The sequence below is a fragment of the Papio anubis genome, chromosome 5, assembly GCF_008728515.1.
Source record: "Papio anubis isolate 15944 chromosome 5, Panubis1.0, whole genome shotgun sequence".
NCBI lineage: Eukaryota > Metazoa > Chordata > Mammalia > Primates > Cercopithecidae > Papio > Papio anubis.
This window is the reverse complement of record NC_044980.1, coordinates 140,721,278-140,746,943: the sequence shown is the minus strand read 5'-3', so window position 1 is coordinate 140,746,943 and position 25,666 is coordinate 140,721,278. Positions and strand designations below refer to the sequence as shown.

The 25,666-nt window shown below is 36.6% G+C and overlaps 1 protein-coding gene across 8 annotated transcripts in view; it reads right to left on the bottom strand.

Moving 5' to 3' along the window:
- Positions 1-25,666, bottom strand: part of SPINK5 (serine peptidase inhibitor Kazal type 5) — a 111,957-nt gene that overhangs the window by 62,828 nt on the left and 23,463 nt on the right. For 2 of the 8 annotated variants that reach the window (XM_031666528.1, XM_031666530.1), the window contains exons 1-4: positions 11,934-13,371; positions 10,657-10,682; positions 5,464-5,591; positions 3,677-3,749 (exon numbers count right to left, since the gene is read on the bottom strand). In XM_031666528.1, coding sequence (XP_031522388.1) covers positions 3,677-3,749; positions 5,464-5,591; positions 10,657-10,682; positions 11,934-11,988 — 282 coding nt within the window. In that variant the 5' untranslated portion in view covers positions 11,989-13,371. Of the gene's footprint in view, positions 1-3,676; positions 3,750-5,463; positions 5,592-10,656; positions 10,683-11,933; positions 13,374-18,969; positions 19,650-25,666 lie in introns of those variants that run through there. The other 6 variants (XM_031666526.1, XM_031666527.1, XM_031666533.1 and 3 more) reach the window with 6 other exon arrangements.

Here is a 25,666-nt window from a genome sequence, read left to right as displayed (position 1 = left end):
TCATTTAGTCATACTCTAAAGTGTTACACCTTAGGATAATTTTATGTAAATTCCCAAACCAGATAAGAATAATTTACAAGAGAAAAGTGGAGATTCACTTTACTTAAGAATATAATTGCAAATTTTCTAAATAAGATGTTAGTATCCAAATTCAGAAATTTATTTTATTTTATTTTGTTATTTTTTATTTTTTATTTTTTTTTTTTTTGAGACGGAGTCTCGCTCTGTCGCCCAGGCTGGAGTGCAGTGGCCGGATCTCAGCTCACTGCAAGCTCCACCTCCTGGGTTTACGCCATTCTCCTGCCTCAGCCTCCCGAGTAGCTGGGACTACAGGCGCCCGCCACCTCGCCCAGCTAAGTTTTTGTATTTTTTTTAGTAGAGACGGGGTTTCACCGTGTCAGCCAGGATGGTCTCAATCTCCTGACCTCGTGATCCGCCCGTCTCGGCCTCCCAAAGTGCTGGGATTACAGGCTTGAGCCACCGCGCCCGGCCCAGAAATTTATTTTAAATATATTATAAAGTATCATTTACTCTAGGAAAACAATAATAGTTTAACATTAAGAAATATATTCAGATATTTATGTCAATAGACTAAAAATCAAATTATTTTAATAGTTGCAAAAAAGACTTTTAATAATAAGCAACACATATTCAGCAAACTAAAAATAGAAAGGAATTTTCCAAACTTGCTAAAGTGTATAGGTAAAAACCACTGTGATAAATATTACACTCAATAGAGAAACTTTAGAGATATTCCCTTTAATATGAAAAGACAAGGAGATTATTTGATGTTCATTACTATCACTAGTATTTAACTATTGAAGTCTGGATCCTTTACCAATTATATAAGAAAAGAAAGAAAGATGTGCTAAGATTGAAAGGAATATTATAAAACTCTCGTTATATGTAGATAATATGATCAACTACCAAGAACAAAGACAAAAGTTGTCTGACATAAGATTAACCTGAAGAAATCAATAGAATTTGTCCATATCAATAATAAACAGATAAAATATAATAAAAGGCAAAATATATTCAAAATAGTAATAAATTTACACATTTTTAAAACATTAACAAAAATTATAAAAATCTCTGAATATTTTACAAATTTTATAAAGTAGATCAAAATTATATGAATTATTCATAAACTATTCTACTCTCATGAGTTGAGAAAATTAATACTGTAAAAAGTCAATTTTACCCAAATTAATTTACAAATTCTTTGTATCTCTAAACACATTAGGTTACCAAATTTGAGATGAAGTTTTTATAAACTCAGTTATTTTTATCTCTAACATGTCATGTATGTGGGAACCATATATCTATGCATAGGTCCATCAGCTTTTAACAACATGAACTAAGAAGGGGGACTTACCATACTAGTTATTAAAGCAATAAATGAATCTGAAAAAAAGGGACCTCAGAAACACACACATACACTCAGGTGAACTTAATATTCTATAAAGTTGGTAACCGAAATCATGAGAAACATTGAATGAATGAATTCATCAATTAAAAACAAGTCTTTGCATGTACCAAAACACCAGAGATCAGAAATTATGGATGACTGGATTGAGATGGTAGGGATGGAAATGGAGAAAAGGAGTTAGACTTTGGAGGCAGTACCAATAATACTTGTTAATGGAGGGAATACTAGAGTCGGGAAATGAAAGGGTGACATACTAGTGAAAAGAAAATTAATGATGAAAGAGAGAGTGACAGGATGTCTGTAGGAGGAAACTCCTTGAAATGCAGAGCACCTTATTCTGAGAGTGAGTAACAGGGTTGATTTTTGATGGGAAGAATCTAAGCAGAAAAAACGAGCACATTGTTCTGTTTTATAGTAGAGAGAAAAACAACAACAAGAAAAAACACATGGTATAATTGGATGAATCCTTTTAAATACAGAGACAAGGAGAAATTTAGACAGAACTTATTGGAAAGACACACAGTCAAATGTTAACTGCCTTAACTTAATGTAAGTTACTACTTAGTTATGTAAGTAGTTTCCTAAGTAGTGAACCACATTGCTATAAAAGTTTTATCTAGAGGGTTTTTTTTTTTTTTTCCAGTTTTTGTATGTGTGTGTGTGTGTGTCACTCAGGCATAATATATTAACAACGAGTAATTTTATTTCTTAAGACTGCAATTTTATTTTTTTTAAACTCCTACTTGATTAAAATTCAGTATTTTTGTGTCTATATATGGAAACAGCTAACTAGCTATATTTTTTAGATAGGTTTGTTAAAATCGGTATGTTTGTGTGTATTTTGCTTTTTTTGTCATTTCCTCATATTTTATATTTTTAAACACCATAGATATATCATTTTTTAATAATGAAGACAGAGGAGGAAGAGGACAGTGGATGTTAGAAAGTGAGCCACTCTTTGAATGTGGCAAATAAGACACATATACAGTTGCCACTTCAGATTTTGTAGAATATAAAAGTAGCTCTCTTTTGCTACAGATAAAGAGTTTCCAATTATTGATCAATTTTGTGGTGTCTGTTACTGTTTTGAAAGAGACACTGGTTGAGCCCAGGCAAATAATTTAGTAGACTATGTTTACTATGGAGGCTGAGGTTCTCAGGTGTTCTTGGCTAACACTGCCAAGAAAGATGTCAGCATTGTTAGACCATGGATGTTGTAAGTAATTAAGGTGCACTAACCTTGACTGATTATTTTAATTATGTGTTGAGACCAGCAGAGAAGGAAAAGAAAGAGGAAATTAGTGAAAAAACTGCATAGGAGACCTGGGGCGATGTGAGAGGTGGTTAGACTAGCTGGTGGTAGTCCCAGCTTTGTCAATAACCCATTTGTGAGATATTGTAGGCTAGATATATATTTCCACCAATCTGGGCCCCAACGTTTTATTTTTTTAATTTTATTTTTATAATTTTGTATAGATTTTTTAAATGTTTATAAATGAAAAAAATTATAAAGTGAAATGGTTTATACAGCAGGATAAATTTGCAGTTTCTTTCCTTCCTTCTACATTACTTCTTAATGTTTTATGATCCTTTTTTTTTTTAATCCGGAGAACACTTTTCTTAAACAAAATATTAGCCTGAGTCCCTGTCTGCAAAATAGATATAAACAACCAACTCTAGTTGAATTAGAAGGACCCTCCAGGTACTGGAACATATACAGTAAAAAGCAAAAGAGCAAAAGAAAGAGGAAATAGAATGAGTCAAATGCCTGCTAGAACATGTTAAACCCTGAGATTGGCTTTTAGAACTTAGTTTCCATTTGGTCTGAAACTCATTTTATAGATGAAAACATTGAGATCCAGAGATACATAAATTTTCCACGTTACATAGGCAATAAGAAGTCTGATTTGAACTTAGTTCTACAGTCCCAGGAAAGCTCTTCTTTGCACTAAGACAGGACAAGAGGAATGAGAAATGATGGCCATGGAAGGCAGACATCACACTGGCTGACTCCACCTCTTAGTTTCTGTCAGTGCCTAAAATGTTTTTAGAGTTGGGTCATGGGTTGGGCCTATGGACAAGATATACCAGATATTTAGCCCACCCCTGGACTAACCCATGTTCCCTCCCTTCTAAGTTGTTGGCTTCAAAACAGGTATGACCTGGTACTTAAGGAATAAACAGATAGCTCTAAATAGAGTCAAACATCCTCTCAAAAGTAAACAGGTTGGCTCCAAATAGTCTCACCTCTGTTGGGGCAGTAGCCTTGGTAGCTCTTGCTAAATGCTTGACCCTCTTCTGTGATTTTGCTTCTTTTTCCCTGGAAGAAGACAAGAAATAGCATAGTTTAAACATTGTTTGCTCAACTTATAGGAATAACAGCTAGCATGGTAAACTTAATTTTGACTGCCCTCCTCAGCCTAGCCTGGCATGTCAAAATGGGTAGCATGTTCAGAAATGGACGCAGTACCTCAGATCTCCATTCAACATTGAAAAGTATCTTGACCATGGTATCATTATAGGCAAGAATCTCTAACTTTAACTGCATAACAGACTACCTTCCTGGAATACTTCCAACAGCCAGGTGGTCATCAACTCTCAAAGCTATCTGCCCCATTTGTTGAATGTAGTTTTTGAAAGAGAATATTCACATTGAACCTGCTTATATTGGTTCTAATTCCAACAGCTAGGGACCCACAGAGCAAATCAATGTTCTCTTCCATAAGGCAGTTCTTTAGCAATCTGATGACAGCTTTTATGCCTTGCATAGCCTCCTTTTTTTCCAGGTTAAAAAAAAACAATTTTCTTCCAACATAATTTACCCAAGTCATAAAAATAATAACTGAATGAGTAACTTCAAAATAATAAATTGTCTTCAGACTCTTAAGGCATTTCATTTTTGTTTTACATTATTTTTCAGTAGATTTATTATATTCATACTTTCAGTCTCATATTAAAATATCTTACGAAACAAGAAGAAAATGTTATAATAAATAAGATAGCTGCTGGTTTACATTCAGCTTTCAAAAGAAGAAAGAATTATTCAACCAGCCCTAGGCCTCCCATCCTCTATTAAATCTTGTCCTGGCTTCTTTGTAGTCTCACAATCTCTTCACTAGAAGCACTGCATGATCAAATGATCTGAGCTTCGTTATCCCAATCTGATTGACTACGTCAATCCCCAAATTAAATTCCGTGACACACACCAACCTGACATTTAAAAAGCCAATTATAACATAATTATCCTAAGTGAGTAAGCTCAGTATTGACTTGCTACCACTGTTGAAGTTTTGACAGTGGTCACAAATTGAGGCTAACCTTCCTTTTCAAAAACAAATTAGGACATTCTGGTTTGAGGATTCGCAGTTGATAACACAAGCCTTCTTTTACCTTTGGGGTGACAATGGAGAGAAGGAAACCAAGTTAAGAAGCATTGGTTAGAGATTGCTAAACTACCAGGATACTAATTATTTCTGAGCTGCAAGGAGTCGGAAACTATCATCTACCCTTTAGTTTATCTCATCCTAGAATAATGCTAGGTGTCTAAAGACACTGGCAGCTCACAGAATCAGGGTATACCTTGCTTAAGTCCTTCTGCTGGTTGGTTGCCACAAGGAGAGTCTGGCATTATGCTTAAGCCAATCTTCTCAGTCCCTAGGCTGCAACAGAATCAGGTCTTAACAGGCCCAGGGAATCTGACTTTCTTTGTCAACTTCATTTTTTTCCAAAACCAGGAAGTTCAAAGTGGAACTACATCCTCAAAAGACTATAGAGTGCTACAGAAGGTATTGATACCGGGCCCTCTGGAATGCTTTCGGAATCTTGTTTGAGTGATTATTAAAATCTTTCCAGGTGGGTGGCAATTATCCAACTTTATCTGATGGAAGATGTCAGAGTGATCTGCTCAGCACTTTTATTTAACCATTTCGGTTTAGAAAAATGCACTTGAAAGAAAAGAAAAAGAATACATTTACCAGTTCAGAGACTAGCTGTTAACTCAAACATTGCAAAGAAAGAAAGAAACCTTTACTCACAGTATCATTTTGCATGTGGCACATTTATTGATGAACATTATTCCATCAAGACTTAGAAAAAATTTCTTATCCTGGGGACAGAACAGTTTTCCATTTTTCATAAATGCCTGAAATTCATGACATATTTCCTAAGATAACGCCAAAAAAAAGTTGTGTTAGCTGAAATTACATCAAAACAAAGCTTTGTTTTGACATATATGTAGATATATGTATATGTCTACATATATACACATGTAGATATATGTCTATGTCTACATATATATACATGTAGATATATGTATATGTCTACATATATATGCACATAATTCAAAGGTTTTATGAAGATTAACTATAAGTATGTAAAGCCCTCAAAGAATGCCTGATACAATGTAGGTATTCAATTAATAAATTATCCTCCTTCCTTCTTCCTCCTTTTTTATTATTATTGTTTTGATGTTGGTGGCGATTGTCATTATTATTACTGGAATATGCTAAGATGGTATATATAAAGTACCTAGTACACAGTGGGCCAACAGTAATTTCCGCGAAAGGAATATGAAAATGTTGCTGAAGGACCGAGGCAAGGTGTTTGAGCATTGAACACTATAAAATGTCTGCCTACATTTCCCCATGGGTGTACTGCAACATATCAGCTCCTAGAAATTTTAACAGTGTTAAATGAAAAACGGATTTCTTGGTTCTATATATTTGGAAAACAAATTTCTAGGCTGGTTTATTTTCTGAAAAGAACTTCATGTCCCTTGATCTATCATTTGACTATGAGCACAGGCAGACTGACCTTAAAGCTAATAAAGCTTAAGATTCAGGGCCCTTCACTGTCACATCCCCCTTCTGAGGTTCTGGGAGAGGCGTAACCATTTTGCATTTTCAAATTTGTGTTATATTTTTTTAAAAACCCATATTCCCACCCCCACCACCATCACCACAAATGCCATCAACACTACTATAACTACCATCAGAATCAAACCTTGTGAATCTATGGAAGTACTGAGGAAATTTCTCAATAATTGCATAAGCCTTTATCTCTCTCTCTCTCTCTCTCATAATTTTTTTGACACATCATTTGGAACTAAAATCCTACTATATTTGTTTTGGGCTTTTAGTTTTGTAAATACCAATAACTGTGTTATACAAAGTTTAAGGAGGACAGTGGAAACATTTTAAATAATAGAATTGGTGGGGAAATAGAAAGTACAATGACCCTCAAAAGTGGTAATTCCTTCTTTTCATTCATTCAATACATTTTATGAAAGTCCTGCTATACATCACGCATTCTTTTTTAGGAGCTTAAAATATGTGCTACCTAGTAAAGTATGTGCTACCTAGTAAAGTATGACTTTAAAATGTTATATTCCCTTTTAATTTAGAAAACTCACTAGGAATTTATTTATTTAGTTTTAGACAGAATCTTGCTGTGTCGCCCACCCTGGAGTACAGTGGCGCGATCTCAGCTCACTGCAACCTCTGCCTCCCAGGTTCAAGAGGTTCTCCTGCCTGAGCCCCCTGAGTAGCCGGGACTACAGGTGCATGCCACCACATCTGGGTAATTTTTATATTTTTAGCAGAGATGGGATTTCACCATGTTGGGCAGGCTGGTCTTGAACTCCTGACTTCAAATGATCCACCTGCCTTAGCCTCCCAAAGTGCTGGGATTAAAAGCATCCACCTCTGTACCCAGTGAAAATTCACAAGGTCTTTAGATTAAGCCTTTGGAATCTAAGGGGATTTTTGCTGGTTTTTGTTTTGATTTTTTTTAAAAAAATCTGCTTCAAATTGCTTGTATCAGGAAACAAACAAAGCTTTTGCTTCAACTCTGACAAACACAACCTCTTCCAAAAAATTTACTAAAGGTTTCTATTTAGACTCCTATATCTGTATCTGGGGTGTTTTGTGCTTTTTCTTTCTTTCTTTCTTATTTGTTGATTGATTGATTGATTGATTGATTGATTGATTGATTGATTTTTGGGAGATGCAGGGTCTCACTATGTCACCCAGTCTGGTCTTGAACTCTGGTAGTCTCCTATATCTTTATGATCATCATTGAATGAGCCAGCAATCTCTTATTATTAGATTACTATACTTTGCTAGGTGCCCTAGATACAGCATTAGGTAGGTAAAACAGAAGTATACTTGCCTGGATGAATAAAGCTGTTCTTAATGTAGCCTCTTAAAAATGGTAGGCAGTTGGTAGCACTTGCAAAATGATTAATGGTGAAGGAGAATCACTAAAATATATCACAGACCAGCCCTGGGAAATTTTGCTAAGGATGGCATGCTAAAATGTATCTAAGATTATTATCACTACACAGTAACTCCATCAGAGTAGCACAGTAGTAATTTCTGGACACAGATTAATTACTGGGCATCTTGAGATCTGTCTGATCTCTGACTCTACAGTATCAAATGCCAACTTTGCAAGTTGTGCTTACCTTGCCGAATATAATTGATCCTAAAATCCATACAGTAGAATCAGAGAAAGGCCTGAGGCCTTTGTAATAATAAAAAAAAAAAAAAAAAATCCCTTATTAAGTAAGTCTTATAGAAAGTGTGTAGAAGACTCATGATAATCCTGGAATAAAGCTATAAATAATTTTGAATGTTTATCATAAAAGAGTAGCATCAGACCAGGTGCAGTGGCTCATGCCTGTAATCTCAGCACTTTTGGATGCCAAGGCAGGAGAATTGCTTGAAGCCAGAAGTTCAAGACCCTCTTGGGAAATATAATGAGACCTTGTCTCTACTTATAAAAAAATAATTAAAGAGTTGCATCAATCAGAATAATCCCTAAATTGGACTTATCCAATGTCACTATTAGATGAGAGCTTAATTCCTAGAAAGACTCCTTTTCTTACAAACTGAGCATCAGAGGCCCAGATAATAGGTTGAGAAACTTGTTCACAGTGATTAATTAGTTAAGATGAGATTCAGTGCTATTTTTCTGAGTTATGAAATTATCCAATGTATTCTCTTGGGAAACAGGAAAAGACCATAAAAATGGAAAGCAGCAGTAGAGTTTTTCTCTGAGCAAAATGGCTTTCAATGACCACAATAGAGACGGTTGAAACAGAAGCATATTTAGACCAAAAGCCCTCCTGAGTTGAGTAGATGACTTTTCAGCGACTGTTTACTTGCAGGGTAACTTCCAGTCCCTGGCCTGTTTTTGTTTTGTTTTGTTACTGTTGCCATTATTCTCTTTTTCTCAGCATGTCCCAGGAAAACTGAAGCCCTCTAGGGCCAAGTTCTTCCTGTTTCCCTCACTGGCTGAGGCCTAATTTGCAGTCTTCTATTGTCCATCTCCAGCTATTATAATGAAACCCTCCAGGAGCTGCCATTGCCCTATCTCCGTGTTAGAGCGCTGACCAGCTTGCTTTTGCCTGAAGAATGACTCTTAGGTGATGACAAATTTAAGCATGCTTAAGATCCTTGCAGTTTGCTGCAGTGCTTTTCCCTGCTGTTTAGGTTCATGTTTATGACATTTAACATGCTTTTATCATGCTGAAAGGAACCCAAGCTACTAAAGTTGGAAAATAACCAAATTGCAGCATCATAAAAAAGACTACATCAATAGTTTTCATTTCTGACACAGTATCCAAAAACTCTGATTAGAAAGGCTTCCAAATAAATCATTACTTCTTTGTGTTCTTGCCTTTAATACCAAATATAAGAAGTCACTAAATTTGTTTTTAAAATGGTTTTCAGTGAAATGGAGGTTAATGCTATGAAAAATATCAGTGTAAAAGTCCCAGTATCTGCCACAAATCACCAACCATCATCACGGACTCTGAAAAAGAAAATGATGGTTTTATACACCGTGAGACTTATGTAACATCCTTCTTTTTTCCAGGATAAAACATCCAAGTGAGCATGCTCTCTGTTTCCCAGAAGTCTAGCTTATTTTCTACTCTACTGAACTTTCTGGACTTCTCCTTAATCAGTAAACTTAGATGAAATAGTAGAGAGCATGATAAAATTATCTAGAACACTCATGTAAGAAGTTTCTTTAAAAAAAACAAATAATTGCAACAAAATACGTCAAGAGAGTATTGTAACCATGGTTCTCAGAGTTTCAACGTAAAGAATAGCTGTTTCACATTTTTATTCCTTTAATGTTCATGGCCAGAGATACAACAAATTTTGACACATATTCAGCAAAACATTTAAAATTGTGTTTTAAGTGCTGAATTAGGAGCATGCATAGCAGTGTGTGTGTATATAAATATACAAAATGTGTGTGAGAGAGTAATTGGTCATCTTCTCTTTCAAATAGATGAAAAAATTTAACTTCTAGTACAAAATGGTTTTTTAATTTATCAAACAAAAGAGTTTTAAGAGTTGGTAAAGCGCCTTCTTGCATCAGGACCTCTGCCCTCACAGGTGCTTCTGTCTGGTCTGTTGTAAACTGCAAACACCTTCATGGTTCATTCCCTTATGACCTTCAGATCCCTATTTTAATACTGTCTCTCCAGAGAGCACTTCCCTGATTACCCTTATGAGAATGGATACCACCTCCATTCTTTGGGATCCTATTATGCCTCCTGATTTATTTTTCTCCTAGCATTTGTCATTATTTAATGTACCATATGTTTTGCTAAGCTACTTATAAATTTGTCTGTCTTCCTACACTAAAATGTAATTTTCAGGGCAGGAATTTCATTTATTTTGTTTACTTAAAAATATCAACAGCATCTCAAACAGTGTCTGGCATCTAATAGATGCTCAATAAATATTTAATAGGTGAACTATATACACTATATTCAAGATACAGAGCACCCTCTTTTGCATAATGATTACTAGAAAATTTATTTTAGCTTCCTATGTGGTGTATCATGGCTTGTTCAGATGTTAAATGAAACAACAGTAGTTTTCCAGTTGATTTACTTTTTGTTTATGAAATGTTAAAGTGCTCATTTAACATGATAAATTGCCTCTTGCAGACATCCATCATCATTAATATGTTGGGCGTGTGTGTGTCTCTGTGTGTATGAGAGAGAGAGAGAGGGAGAAGGAGAGAGAGAGAGAGAGAGAAAGATTCATGTCTTGATTCATAAAAATCTGTTTCTGTGTTTTCAATAAAAGCTATTAGTACCTACCAGTATAATATGTTTGTATTATTAACATGAAGGTGTTGGCCACAAACCATTTTTCTTTGGGAATCTTGGAATGAATTCAATGAACAGAAAAAGCAGGACTAACCTGATCTTCATTCTCACTGGCAGCATCTGGGATGAAAATATAGAAACCAAAGTTAAGGAAATGTACAATATTTAATAAACAAAACAATTCATTTAATGTAGTGTCCTGATTGCTTTAATGACAATATGTTGTAAAACCACAAATTGTTTTTGAACACATTAAGATTTACCATGGCAAATAAAAGAAGGGCGCTGGACCAGGAGATTAGTATATATACTCACAAAGGTCTAATCACTCAGAAAGTTACAATTACTTTGGAAAATAATATTTATGTGAATTCTAACCCCACCAAAATCACTCATCTTCAAAAGGTCCTTTTGGAGCAATAAATGGCAGCCTCCCTTTTAAAATTACAACATAACATACATGCAAAATACTATAGCAATTATAATATAATTTTGAAACTATATTATAGTTTTAGTTGAAACTATAATATAGCATTACATTTATAGGATATATAAATACAATTTAATTTTCTGAATTCTGGCAGCTCTACCTCCTTATTACAGCTACAAAAGTTAGAGATCTGACAGAAGGTAAGATTAAGATCACAGGCTATTATACTTTCTCATTAACTTAGGCTCTTTTGTACCTACATACCTATTTTAGGAAAGTGGGCATTATTTGTATATGATTTAAGACTATCTCTGAGTTTCTCTTTTTTAAAATTTTAATGTTTCAGAGCAACATAAGTCTAGGAAATTTGTGTTCTCCTAAGGTTAAATAGCAAATATAAAAATCTGCCCTCCACCTCCCACAAAAGTCCCTCACTCTTTGGAAGAAATGCTTTCAACCCATTTAGCACTTGAAAACACAAGACTAAAATAAGCTAGAAGACTCTACTGCTTTAAAATAAGAACAGATGATTGAATTTTTAAAGATATTTCATTTATGCCTATAACATTAAAATACATATATTATTTACAATTAAGTTTTAAATGTCTATTATGTAGATAAGTATATGTACTATGAATTGATACATTTAGTAAGAGGAAGATGAAGAAGAATCTATTCAGTTTTCAGAATTAAAGAATTAATGGAAGAATTTCTCATGGTTAAAAAATTCAGATTATCTCAAACTACTTGCCATTTCTAAAGATAACAACATAATTATAAAGCCGCATATATAAATCTTCAGAACTCTGTGTCTGGCAAGATATTTCAGGATTATATATACATACATAAACGTTTTTTGGCAGGAGTAGGGGGAGAAAAGTCCCTTCCCCAGGGCTTTGAGTTGTGTAGCAAGAAGCTTAGATTACACACAAATTGCTCACCTTGTATGAGGCAAAGAGCCAAGGACAGAAGCACTGACACTGTGGCTATCTTCATGTTGAAGATGATGCAAGTCGCCTACAGGTCCACTCCGTGCATTGCTCAGCTGGTGCAGTATGACTGAACTCGGGGAGATGCAGTTTACTTTTATAAAGCACTGGTGACACCCACATAAAACCAGTTGTTCAAGGTCATGGGACTCATATACCACACCACTTTAGCTTCTATCCTTCAGGATCCCGACAGGGTGTCAGGTTTGAACAGAGAATATCTATCTCTAAAGTAGTAATGTGCTTTCATGGTACCTCCCCCAGAATGCAATGGATTGAGTCCACAGACCCTACTCAAAGTTGAATATTCTATAATTCTATATAAGAACTGAATTCCCCAGAAATGCCAGATATACTACCTTGTAGATAAACATATTTTTGACTGGACTCCCTTCATAAGTGGGAGGAGAGAGGAAAGGAAGACAGATTGGTTGTCCTACCAGTCAGGTATAGATTTAAAGATTTCCACATCTAGAGAAACCCAGGGTTCCTGTGCCTTTCATTTGTAGGTGTTCTGAAGCGTCTGAGTTCAGCGTCACAGACTCATATATATGTTAGAGTTGAACGACCCTAAAAGATAAGCTAGCAAAGTTCTAATGTTGAATATATGGGGAGGCAGGAACTCAGAGGAGCCATGGCTTTCTCATAAGCAGACATTTTAGTTGGAGCAGGCAGAGGAGGCATCCAGCACTTTCAAGCAGACCACACATACAGCATTCTTTCCTCTCTGTACACTGCTTCACCCTTAGACATTAGAAAAGGCAGAAACATTGGAAAAATAAAATTTGTATGTAACTACTTTTAAAACTTCTCAATCTGCAGGATATTTTATATTATGGAGCCTTATTTTATATTCCAGCCAAACATCATAATCATAAACATTGGAGACTCAGTTTAACTTTCCATAGCCTGTGATTACCATGATTACCCATATTACTGTTTGAAAAATTTGGCTCAGTTTTCTCTAAATTAGATTTCTTCCTGTATCATCCCATTATTTAGTCTCCCAAAAAGAAAAGAAGAAAAAAGTTGTTAACAATTATAAATATGTAAATGTGATATTTTTCTAGAGAAAGTTTCTTCTCCTTAGTTCCTTCTTTCATCCTACAAGTAATACCTTTATTTCTACCAGCTTATTTTGCCCTAATGGCTTAAGAAAGCACCTGAAGAAACATGTGAAGATGACTGAAACCAGAGCAAAATTGTTTCATTCCAGTACTTCTCAGGGTCTTCACATCCATAGAAGAAAAGTTCAAGATTTTATCCAATTAAAGGCCTTTTTATGATGGTTCCAGAAAGCTGATCAAGGTTGCCCAGCTTAGGGAGTATGCCAATATTATGAGATTTATCACAGTGAGATATGTCCTTTCTTTTTTCTCTCATGAAATTATTTCCTATAAAAATATAATCATTGGGCCAGACACAGTGGATCACACCTGTAATCCCAGCACTTTGGGAGGCAGAGGCGGGTGGATCACGAGGTCAGGAGATTGAGACCATCCTGGCCAAGATGGTGAAACCCCGTCTCTATTAAAATACAAAATACGAAAATTAGATGAGCTTGGTGGTGCACACCTGTAGTCCTAGCTACTCTGGAGGCTGAGGCAGGAGAATCACTTGAACCCGGGAGGCGGAGGGTGCATGAGTTGAGATCGCGCCACTGCACTCCAGCCTGGGTGACAGAGCGAAACTCCCCTCATCTTAAAAAAAATGAAATATATAAATACACACACACACACACACACATATAATCGTTGGTTTCAAGGTCTGCACTATTGTTGTAGCTTGGCTCCTTTCCAATGGAATAGTAAAATTACTGAACATGCAGAGCGAGTTCAAATTCCATAACTGTTACAGGTTAGAAAATCAAAGTCCATCATAGCTTAATGGAAAGAGAATGAGACGGTGTTTCAGAAATCTGTTTCTGGGCCGAGACAATGGGGTTTTCTAAATATACAATCATGTCATCTGCAAACAGGGACAATTTGACTTCTTCTTTTCCTAACTGAATACCCCTGATTTCTTTCTCTTGCCTAATTGCCCTAGCCAGAACTTCCAACACTATGTTGAATAGGAGTGGTGAGAGAGGGCATCCCTGTCTTGTGCCAGTGTTCAAAGGGAATTTTTCCAGTTTTTGCCCATTCAGTATGATATTGGCTGTGGGTTTGTCATAAATAGCTCTTATTATTTTGAGGTACGTTCCATCAATACCGAATTTATTGAGCGTTTTTAGCATGAAGGGCTGTTGAATTTTGTCAAAAGCCTTTTCTGCATCTATTGAGATAATCATGTGGTTCTTGTCTTTGGTTCTGTTTATATGCTGGATTATGTTTATTGATTTGCGAATGTTGAACCAGCCTTGCATCCCAGGGATGAAGCCCACTTGATCATGGTGGATAAGCTTTTTGATGTGTTGTTGAATCCGGTTTGCCAGTATTTTATTGAGGATTTTTGCATCGATGTTCATCAGGGATATTGGTCTAAAATTCTCTTTTTTTGTTGTGTCTCTGCCAGGCTTTGGTATCAGGATGATGTTGGCCTCATAAAATGAGTTAGGGAGGATTCCCTCTTTTTCTATTGATTGGAATAGTTTCAGAAGGAATGGTACCAGCTCCTCCTTGTACCTCTGGTAGAATTCAGCTGTGAATCCATCTGGTCCTGGACTTTTTTTGGTTGGTAGGCTGTTAATTATTGCCTCAATTTCAGAGCCTACTATTGGTCTATTCAGGGATTCAACTTCTTCCTGGTTTAGTCTTGGAAGAGTGTAAGTGTCCAGGAAATTATCCATTTCTTCTAGGTTTTCCAGTTTATTTGCGTAGAGGTGTTTATAGTATTCTCTGATGGTAGTTTGTATTTCTGTGGGGTCGGTGGTGATATCCCCTTTATCATTTTTAATTGCGTCGATTTGATTCTTCTCTCTTTTCTTCTTTATTAGTCTTGCTAGTGGTCTGTCAATTTTGTTGATCTTTTCAAAAAACCCTCCTTAAGCTGATAAGCAACTTCAGCAAAGTCTCAGGATACAAAATTAATGTGCAAAAATCACAAGCATTCTTATACACCAATAACAGACAAACACAGAGCCAAATCATGAATGAACTTCCATTCACAATTGCTTCAAAGAGAATCAAATACCTAGGAATCCAACTTACAAGGGATGTAAAGGACCTCTTCAAGGAGAACTACAAACCACTGCTCACTGAAATAAAAGAGGACACAAACAAATGGAAGAACATACCATGCTCATGGATAGGAAGAATCAATATCGTGAAAATGGCCATACTGCCCAAGGTAATTTATAGATTCAATGCCATCCCCATCAAGCTACCAATGAGTTTCTTCACAGAATTGGAAAAAACTGCTTTAAAGTTCATATGGAACCAAAAAAGAGCCCGCATCTCCAAGACAATCCTAAGTCAAAAGAACAAAGCTGGAGGCATCACGCTACCTGACTTCAAACTATACTACAAGGCTACAGTAACCAAAACAGCATGGTACTGGTACCAAAACAGAGATATAGACCAATGGAACAGAACAGAGTCCTCAGAAATAATACCACACATCTACAGCCATCAGATCTTTGACAAACCTGAGAAAAACAAGAAATGGGGAAAGGATTCCCTATTTAATAAATGGTGCTGGGAAAATTGGCTAGCCATAAGTAGAAAGCTGAAACTGGATCCTTTCCTTACTCCTTATACGAAAATTAATTCAAGATGGATTAGAGACTTAAATGTTAGACCTAATACCATAAAAATCCTAGAGGAAAACCTAGGTAGTACCATTCAGGACATAGGCATGGGCAAAGACTTCATGTCTAAAACACCAAAAGCAACGGCAGCAAAAGCCAAAATTGACAAATGGGATCTCATTAAACTAAAGAGCTTCTGCACAGCAAAAGAAACTACCATCAGAGTGAACAGGCAACCTACAGAATGGGAGAAAATTTTTGCAATCTACTCATCTGACAAAGGGCTAATATCCAGAACCTACAAAGAACTCAAACAAATTTACAAGAAAAAAACAAACAACCCCATCAAAAAGTGGGCAAAGGATATGAATAGACATTTCTCAAAAGAAGACATTCATACAGCCAACAAACACATGAAAAAATGCTCATCATCACTGGCCATCAGAGAAATGCAAATCAAAACCACAATGAGATACCATCTCACACCAGTTAGAATGGCGATCATTAAAAAGTCAGGAAACAACAGGTGCTGGAGAGGATGTGGAGAAATAGGAACACTTTTACACTGTTGGTGGGATTGTAAACTAGTTCAACCATTATGGAAAACAGTATGGCGATTCCTCAAGGATCTAGAACTAGATGTACCATATGACCCAGCCATCCCATTACTGGGGATATACCCAAAGGATTATAAATTATGCTGCTATAAAGACACATGCACACGTATGTTTATTGCAGCACTATTCACAATAGCTGGAATCAACCCAAATGTCCATCAGTGACAGATTGGATTAAGAAAATGTGGCACATATACACCATGGAATACTATGCAGCCATAAAAAAGGATGAGTTTGCGTCCTTTGTAGGGACATGGATGCAGCTGGAAACCATCATTCTTAGCAAACTATCACAAGAACAGAAAACCAAACACCGCATGTTCTCACTCATAGGTGGGAACTGAACAACGAGATCACTTGGACTCAGGAAGGAACATCACACACCGGGGCCTATCATGGGAGGGGGGAGGGAGACCAAGTACTGGAGTCACCCTGATGTAAAATGACGAGTTGATGGGTGCAGCAGACTAACATGGCACAGCATACATATATGTAACAAACCTGCATGTTATGCACATGTACCCTACAACTTAAAGTATAATAATAATAAATAAATTAAAAAAAAAAAAAAAAAAAAAAAGAAATCTGTTTCTATTCTGTGTAGTCTTTTCAACTATGTAGGGATAGAAATGAACCCAGCTTTGAAGCAAGGTAGATCTGGGTCCAAATCTTGACTTGTTAGCCATGTTGCCTTGGACAAGTCACTTGTTTTCTCTATGTCTCATTTTCCTAATATGTAAAATAAAAATAATAACACCTATATTGTACTAGTGTTAAGAGGATTAGAGATAAATCATATATATAATGCATGTGTGTGTGTGTGTGAGAGAGAGAGAGGTGCTTAGAACAAATATCAAGTTTATGTGATAAGCTTGATAGTTAATGATAGCTGGTCTTGCATTTTTACATAATTATAATAATGTGATTGTACTAGATAATTTCTAAGATACCAAGAAAAGTCAACATCTGTTGATGGTGGATTTCGCCCATAGATTTACGTTTACTCAGCATAGAATAATTACCCAAACACATTTTGAGGTGAAATTAAACTACAAAGATATATGTTCACTTTTTCTTTTAATTGTATTTTAAACCATAATGCCTAAACAAATCAAAACATTACCTGTTAAAACTTACCAAAACCATTGCTCTGTTTCAACCAGCATTGATTTTTTTGTCTCTTTCTCTAAAAGCCTCTTCTAAATATTAACATATCAGTACTAATTTTTTATCTTTCATCTGCCCTGTCAGACCATACGAAATGTGTCCCAACCATATATTCTGTTACTGATGGTAAAACAGTTTGATGCATTAAAATGGAATCAATGACTGTGTATTATGCTCTAGTGATCCCTAGTCTAGCCCAAATGGAGAATATTCCCAGGAGTGGAAGTGGTACTAGGGTGGAACAGAAGAACCAAAAGATGATTGCCTCTCTTAGGAATCTCTACTATGAGGAAACATTGAAGACATTGGTTTCCTTCTTACTGGAAAAGAGCTCCTCAGTGATGCCAACCCTTTCTGAAATGACGAATAAAAACTTTGAAACTGATACATTTTCCAAATGGAGAAAGTAGTAAAAAGAAGATTCAGTGAGCACCCCCAAAATTGGAAGTACCCATCAGCTGGTTCATTTCATTAGGGCTTTTCCTCCGTTTCATTTTAGGAATGTTGTAAATCCAGAGGTGATTCATCACATGCTTTGTTAATCACTCCTCATTCCTGAAAATCACCATGAATATTAAATTTAAATGAATGGGATTGAAGTTTTGGAGAACTCGGGTTTGGGTCAGAGTTAGGTTATCAGGGTATTCTTCTAACTCAAAATATCATCCTTGTTTTTAACTCTTTCAATTATTCATCAAACATGTAGAAACTTTCTTCCTGTCATCAGAAAGGAGTGGGCTTAGATAATAAAAACTATGAACTTTACAATCTTACACATTTATAAGTTTGGCCAGAATCTGAAGAATACTGATATGGGGGGAGGAAATGAGAAAATTATAAAAATTGTTGTAGATCAGTAATGTTACTACAAACAAAGGTTATTTCCAAAACATAAAGTTACTACATCATTCTTAAAGTCTTCTCTTTTTCTATACAGAGGGATCCTTGATGATCATAATAGTTAATAAATAACTATACTCTTTTATGATTAGATCACCTTCCACAGCTTTCAAAACAACCTGCCATTCATTAGCTCTTTTGATTTGTTTATGCAGTGCTGTGAGGCAGCCAATTAGGTGTTATTATCTTTTCTTTACCTGCCAAAATTGGTGTCACAAAAGAAACCTGCAGTAGGAGCTAGCTGGGATGGTCACCTCAGCCTTGACACTGTCTCACTTTTTATAACTTTAATTTCTCTGAGTTTCCCCATGGCCATCTCACAGACTTTTATAGAGTTCAAAGAGAATCCAGACATTATAGTGCTTTAACTAGATACAGCCCTGTCTATGCACACACACAAACACACACACACAATCACTTAGGCAGAAAGAGGTATGTCGTGACCATGAGTAGAATTTATATATTCTAAGATACCTTAAAAGATGAAATAATTTCTTTTCTATTTTGTTTATTTTTAAATTTTCTTTTCTATAATTCTAATATTTTCCCCCATCAATTTAACATGTCTATATTCTCCTTTGTAAAAGACACTAACTGGGAAACAGCCTTTACTCACCTTCTTGTCTGGTAATGTTCCATTGTCAACTAACTTCACTCCCTCTGTGGGAATTCCTTTCTGTTTGTCTGGAAAGACTAAGAAACTCTAGAGATAGGCATCTCATTTTATCTAATAATAGAATGGGATGGGCATTGTTTGTTTACTAAGTATATAGACCCTGCTATTTATAGACATAATTATTGCTTTTATTAGATTAGGATTAAGAAGACAGGAGTTTCAATGTTTAATTTTTAATTGTATTAAGATTTTCATATGGTTTATATTTTATTTTAGAAACAACAATCAGCTTCTCCCTACAGTTGATATTAATTGAACCCCCGACCCATGGCCCCACACTGTTTATCACTTAGAAATTTAGTGCATTTTAAAGTCTCCTAGGATTTATCCTGACAATAGAAAACAGGTTTGAGGAACTACAGTCTTTCAATAAATCATAACGAATTAATTCTGAAGTAGCTAAGAGTCTACCTAATTTTAGCAAAAAAGCATTGCAAATTTTATATGTGTAATGTGTGTGTGTGTTTGTGTGTGTGTGTTTACAGTAAGCACAGTAAGCAAGAATGAAACTGTTAGATTTATAAGCAAAGTTAGAAAAAGATAATCTATCTTTATAAAAGAATTTGCAGGCCGGGCGCGGTGGCTCACGCCTGTAATCCCAGCACTTTGGGAGGCTGAGGCAGGCAGATCACAAGGTCAGGAGATCAAGACCATCCTGTCTAACATGGTGAAACTCCATCTGTACTAAAAAAAAAAGAAAACTCGTCTCTACTAAAAATAATAAAATTAGCCAGGCGTTGTGGCAGCCACCTGTAGTCCCAGCTACTCGGGAGGCTGAGGCAGGAGAATGGCTTGAATCTGGGAGGAAGAGCTTGCAGCGAGCCAAGATCACACCACTGTACTCCAGCCTGGGTGACAGAGAAAGACTCCATCTCAGGAAAAAAAAAAAAAAAAGTAAAGAAATAAAATTTGCTAACAATTTTCATGCAGTTAGGTACAGCAATAAATATAAAGATTAAGTATCATTTTATTCTTACAGGTAAAGAAATTGAGGTTTGATGAGATTCTATAACTTTTCCAAGGTCATACAGCTTGTAAGCAGTGATCTTGCAAATGATGACAGTCAATGTAATAAAGGCATTCAAACTCCAGAGCCCAGCCTCTTAAACACTACACACTGTAGTAACCACATTACCTACAACTGTAACTAATGTATCTCAGGTACTCAGCGTTAAGAGTTAAACTCTGTCAGCCCAAAATTTATATGCTGAAGCCTTAAACGCCACTACCTCAGGATGTGCCTATATTTGGAGATAAGTAAAAGTGGTGGTGAAGTTAAAATGAGCTTATAAGGTTACGCCTTAGGCCAAACTGATTGATGTCCTTACTAGAAGAGGAAATTTGGACACACAAAAGAGACACTAGTGATGCACACACACAGGAAATACCACATGAAGACACAGTGGGAAGTTGCCCATTATAAACCAAGAAGGAAGCTTCAGAGAAAACCCAACTTGCTGTCACTTTGATCTTGAAATTCTAGTCTCCAGAAATGTGAAAACGTAATAAATTTATGTTGTTTAAGTCACCCAGTCTGTGATATTTTGTGATGGCAGCCCTAGCAAACAATACACTCACCATATGTATTGACCCACTCACATGCAAACTGTGTAAAAATGTATAGACACAGTTATATGGTTGAGAATGCAGTCTTATGTAGGCTCCTTTCTCTTTAAGTAACCATTACATTAAACTTATGATCCTGTAGAATAGTGTCAAAGAGAAACAGAGCTGAAAATGTATTAAAACTGGCAAGACCCACTTTATCTGGGCTATTCCAATAGAGAAAAGAAACTCCAGTATAAACCAAGCTCAGTTCTGCTAAAACCAAAGGCAAGATGTTTTTTTAATGCTAAGGTGTGCTGTATTCATTCATTTTCATGCTGCTGATAAAGACGTACCAGAGACTGGGCAGTTTACAAAAGAAAGAGGTTTATTGGACTTATAGTTCCACATGGCCTGGGGGGGGCCTCACAATTGTGGTGGAAGGCAAGGAGGAGCAAGTCACATCTTATGTGGATGGCAGCAGGCAAAGAGAGATTGTGCAGAGAAACTCCCATTTTTGAAACAATCAGATCTCATGAGACTCATTCACCATCATGAGAACATCACAGAAAAGACCCGCCTCCATGATTCAATCATCTCTCAACAGGTATCTCACAACACATGAGAATTATGGGAACTACAAGATGAGATTTGTGTCAGAACATGGAGCCAAACTACATCATTCCACCCTGGCCCCTCCCAAATCTGGTATCTTCACATTTCAAACCCGATCACGCCTTCCCAACAGTGCCTCAAAGGCTCAACTCATTTCAGCATTAACTCAAAAGTCCACGCCTTGAGACAAGCCAAGTCCCTTCCACCTATGATCCTGTAAAATCAAAAGCAACTTAGTTACTTTCTAGATACAATGGGGGTACAGACATTGGGTCAATACAGCTGTTCCAAATGGGAGATATTGGCCAAAATAAAGGGGCTACAGATCACATGCAAGTCCAAAATTCAGTAGGGCAGTCAAATCTTAAAGCTCCAAAATGATATTCTTTGAATCTATGTCTCATATCAGATCATGCTGATGCAATAGGTGGGTTCCCATGGTCTTGGACAACTCTACCTCTGTGGCTTTGCAGGGTACAGCCTCCTTCCGAGCTGCCTTCACAGGCTGGCATTGAGTGTTTGTGGCTTTCCCAGGCATACAGTGCAAGCTACCTATGGATCTGCTATTCTGGGGTCTGGAGAACGGTGGCTCTCCTCTAACAGCTCCACCAGGTGGTGCCCCAGTGGGGACTCTGCGTGGGGGCTCCCACTCCACATTTCTCTTCTGTACTGCCCTAGCAGAGGTTCTCCATGAGGACATTGCCCCTACAGCAAACTTCTGCGTGGGTATCCAGGCATTTCCATACATCTTCTGAAATCTAGGCAGAGGTTTTCAAACCTCAGTTCTTGACTTCTGTGCACTCACAGGCTCAACACCACGTGGAAGTTGTCAAGACTTGAGGCTTGCACCCTTGGAAGCCATAGCCTAAGCCATGGTCCCTTTCAGCCACTGGAGTGGCTGCAATGCAGGGCACCAAGTCACTAGACTGCACGCAGCACAGAGACCCTAAGCCTGGCCTAGAGAACAGTTTTTCATCTTAAACCTCTGGGCCTGTAATGGGAGGGGCTGCCACAAAAGCCTCTGATATGCCTTGGAGACATTTTCCCATTGTCTTGGGGATTAACATCAGGCTCCTTGTTACTTATGCAAATTTCTGCAACTGACTTGAATTTCTTCTCATAAAATGGATTTTCTTTTTTTTATCATATAGCCAGGCTGCAGATTTTCCAAACGTTTATGTTCTGCTTCCCTTAAAAAGTTGAATGCCCTTAAGAGCACCCAAGTTATCTCTTGAATGCTCTGCTGCTTAGAAATTTCTTCTGCCAGACACCCTAAATCATCTCTCTGAAGTTTAAGTTCCACGAATCTCTAAGGTAGGGGCAAAATGCCACCAGTCTCTTTGTTAAAACATAACAAGAGTCATCTTTGCTTCAGTTCCCAACAAGTTCCTCATCTCCATCTGAGAGCACCTCAGCCTGAACCTTATCATTCACATCACTATCAGCATTTTTGTCAAGGCCATTCAACTAGTCTCTAGGGAATTCCAAACTTTCCCACATTTTCCTATCTTCTTCTGGGCCATCCAAACTGTTCCAACCTCTGCCTGTTACCAAGTTCTAAAGTTGCTTCCACAGGTTTGGATATCTTTTCAGAAACACCCCACTCCTGGTACCAATTTACTGTATTAGTCCATTTTCATGCTGCTGATAAAGACTTACCCAAGACTGGGCAATTTAGAAAAGAAAGATGTTTATTGGATTTACAGTTCCACATGACTAGGGAGGTTTCACAATCATGGCAGAAGGCAAGAAGGAGAAAGTCACATCATGCTCCATGGATGGCAGCAGGCAAAGAGAGCTTGTGCAGGGAAACTCCCACTTCTATAACCATCAGATCTCGTGAGACTTATTCACTATCACAAGAACAACACTGGAAAGACTCGCCCCCATGATTCAGTCATCTCCCACTGGGTCCCTCCCACAATACATGGGAATTATGGGAGCTACAACATGAGATGTGGTGGGGACACAGACCCAAACCATATCATGTGCTAAAGGAAAAGTACCAAAAGGGTGGCAGAGGAGGTTGGTCATTGTGGTTAGGCCATTTGTGTTTGCTAATTTACAATTGCAAGTTTTCTAAAGTAAATGCTCTAAGAAATGGGAGGTCATGGGTCTACAGTCAGGTAAACAGTAAATTATTTAAGTAGCATTGAGCTTTTCAGACAGGAACTTAAGCAGGGTCTGGATCATCAAGAACATGTTCTTGAGGTATTATAAATGGTGGTAACATTTGTTCAAGCCTCTCAGTACAAAAGGGGGTAGACAACATCATATAGGTTAAGAATTTGCAGTTCTCATAGGCCAAGGTTAAGGCCTAGTCAAAAAGAAGGTTCAGAGGAATCTGATTAAGTTTGGTCAAAGAAATGATATTTGCCATTAGATAAAGTAGAAAACCAACTGGTTAACAAACTTTCAGGTTGGAGTTTACATATTGCATTTGTTATCACTCAGCTGGCTCCTTTGTATAGATTTTATCTTTTCTACTCTCAAAGGCTTTAATGCACACATTTTGATGTCCTTCAACAATGTGTGAAACAGAGCTAGACAGACTTCTTGACTTCTCTTGCTTTAACCCAAATACCATCCACCAAAAATGTTTACTTGATAATGTTTCCCACTTCTAAAGCATTCACATACTGCTTCTTTGTTTTGTAGGATGATCTTTTCCTTCTTTACTTGTGTATCTTTGTTTGTAGGATTCAGCTTAGACTGTGTGTTCCCAGGGGCTCCCTTCCTGACCCTTCACAGAGTGTTCTTACTCTTTGCCCCTCTGTACCTGGTGCCATTACCACTTCCATACCTTGCACTCATGACACAGTCTTGCAATTGTCAGTTGACTTGTCTATCTCTCCAATTAGATAAATGACATTTTTAATGAAAGGAATAAATGAATGAGTATCAAACAACCTAAAAGCTTAATTCAGCTTTATAATCTACAACAAATTTCCACAATTACTGTTTTATTTCATCTCAGTTGCTTTAAGAAAGAAGGCCGGTTTAAAAGGAAGGTAACAAAAACAGAGAGAGGCTCAGTAACTCACAGGAGGCCACATGGCTTGTAAGGGGTCAAGCTGAGTCTCAAATCCAGGTCTTATGGTTCAAAAATTAAGAATGTGCCAAGTTAAACAGCACTAACCATTGTGTCACACCATAACTTTGATTCATTAGACAAAAAAAAAAAAAACAGGAAGAAGTGAATGAGTAATAACTCTAAAATCAGGGAATTCTCAGGCATGGGACCAACTCACTAAAATGTAATTTAAAAATTTAAAAATCTAAACCCAAAGTTAAGAAATTGTTATGGTATTCCAGATAAGCTCCATAATACTCTCCACATGAATATGACAAATATTAACTAAATGCCTGCATTTGCCTGGCACTGTGCTAGAGCCCAATGTTAAATTTCTGGAAAAAGAAAATACGATAGAATCTCTGACCTCTGAGAGGACAAATTTTAATTTTAATATTTCTAAGCAAGAAACTATACATAGTGGACATTTGTTTGTCATCCACATAAACAACCCTGGAAAAAGTAAGAACTATCTTTTGTCTACAGTATAGGGACTATTTTTTCTGTCTCTTCTAGATAAAAAAAAAATACTAGTTATGCTGCTGGGAAAAGTACTTAAAAACTGTATAGAAAATTATTTAAGTATTTCTTACAGTTACTAGCATTACTAACGGCATTTGTTTGTTATATTATTATAGAGCAATATTGTATAATTTATTATAGAACAGTGCATAGTTACAGAATAACTTGTATAATACCAATTTGCACACAATATGTGTGTGTTAATATATAAATATTTATATTCTATTTATTTTTTATAGTTGATCCTCACCTTTAGGTTAAGGAGAGAAGGTATTATTTCCATGTCATGGATGAGAAGTTTAAAGATCTGCATGATTGACTAATTTATCTCAAATCTATTAGCCATAAATGGAAGAGCTGAGACAGGAACTCAGGCCTCCTGACTCGTGTTCTGATATATATTTTTTTCCTGGTCTTTCTTATTCAACAGAGTTTTAAACACCTACTCAGTGACATTAGGATATGAAAGAAAAGGAAAATATGGAGTGAGTCTAAAGGAGAGGTATGTCTTTAGAAAAATAAAGAGAATTGAAAGACATCAATGCATTGAAAGAGAAAAAGGAACTTAAACTAGTCTTGGTTGATGAAGGTAAATATTAACATTTGTAAAATGCTTACAAATTATCAGTGTTTTTCTGTATGCATTCTAATTTGTCCTCATGATCAGCCTGTAGAATAGGTTGGACATGTATCATTATTACCATTCTCAATTTACTGAAATTTAGAGAGATACGGGAACTTCCCCATAGACACAAATAGTAAGTGGTGATAATTGGAATCAGATAGAAGTCTATTAAATCAACATTCTGTCTTTTCCCTATGTCCTTCACCTTTCTTAACAATGTTAAAGATGCTTGAAGACATAGCTTTTATAATTTTCTT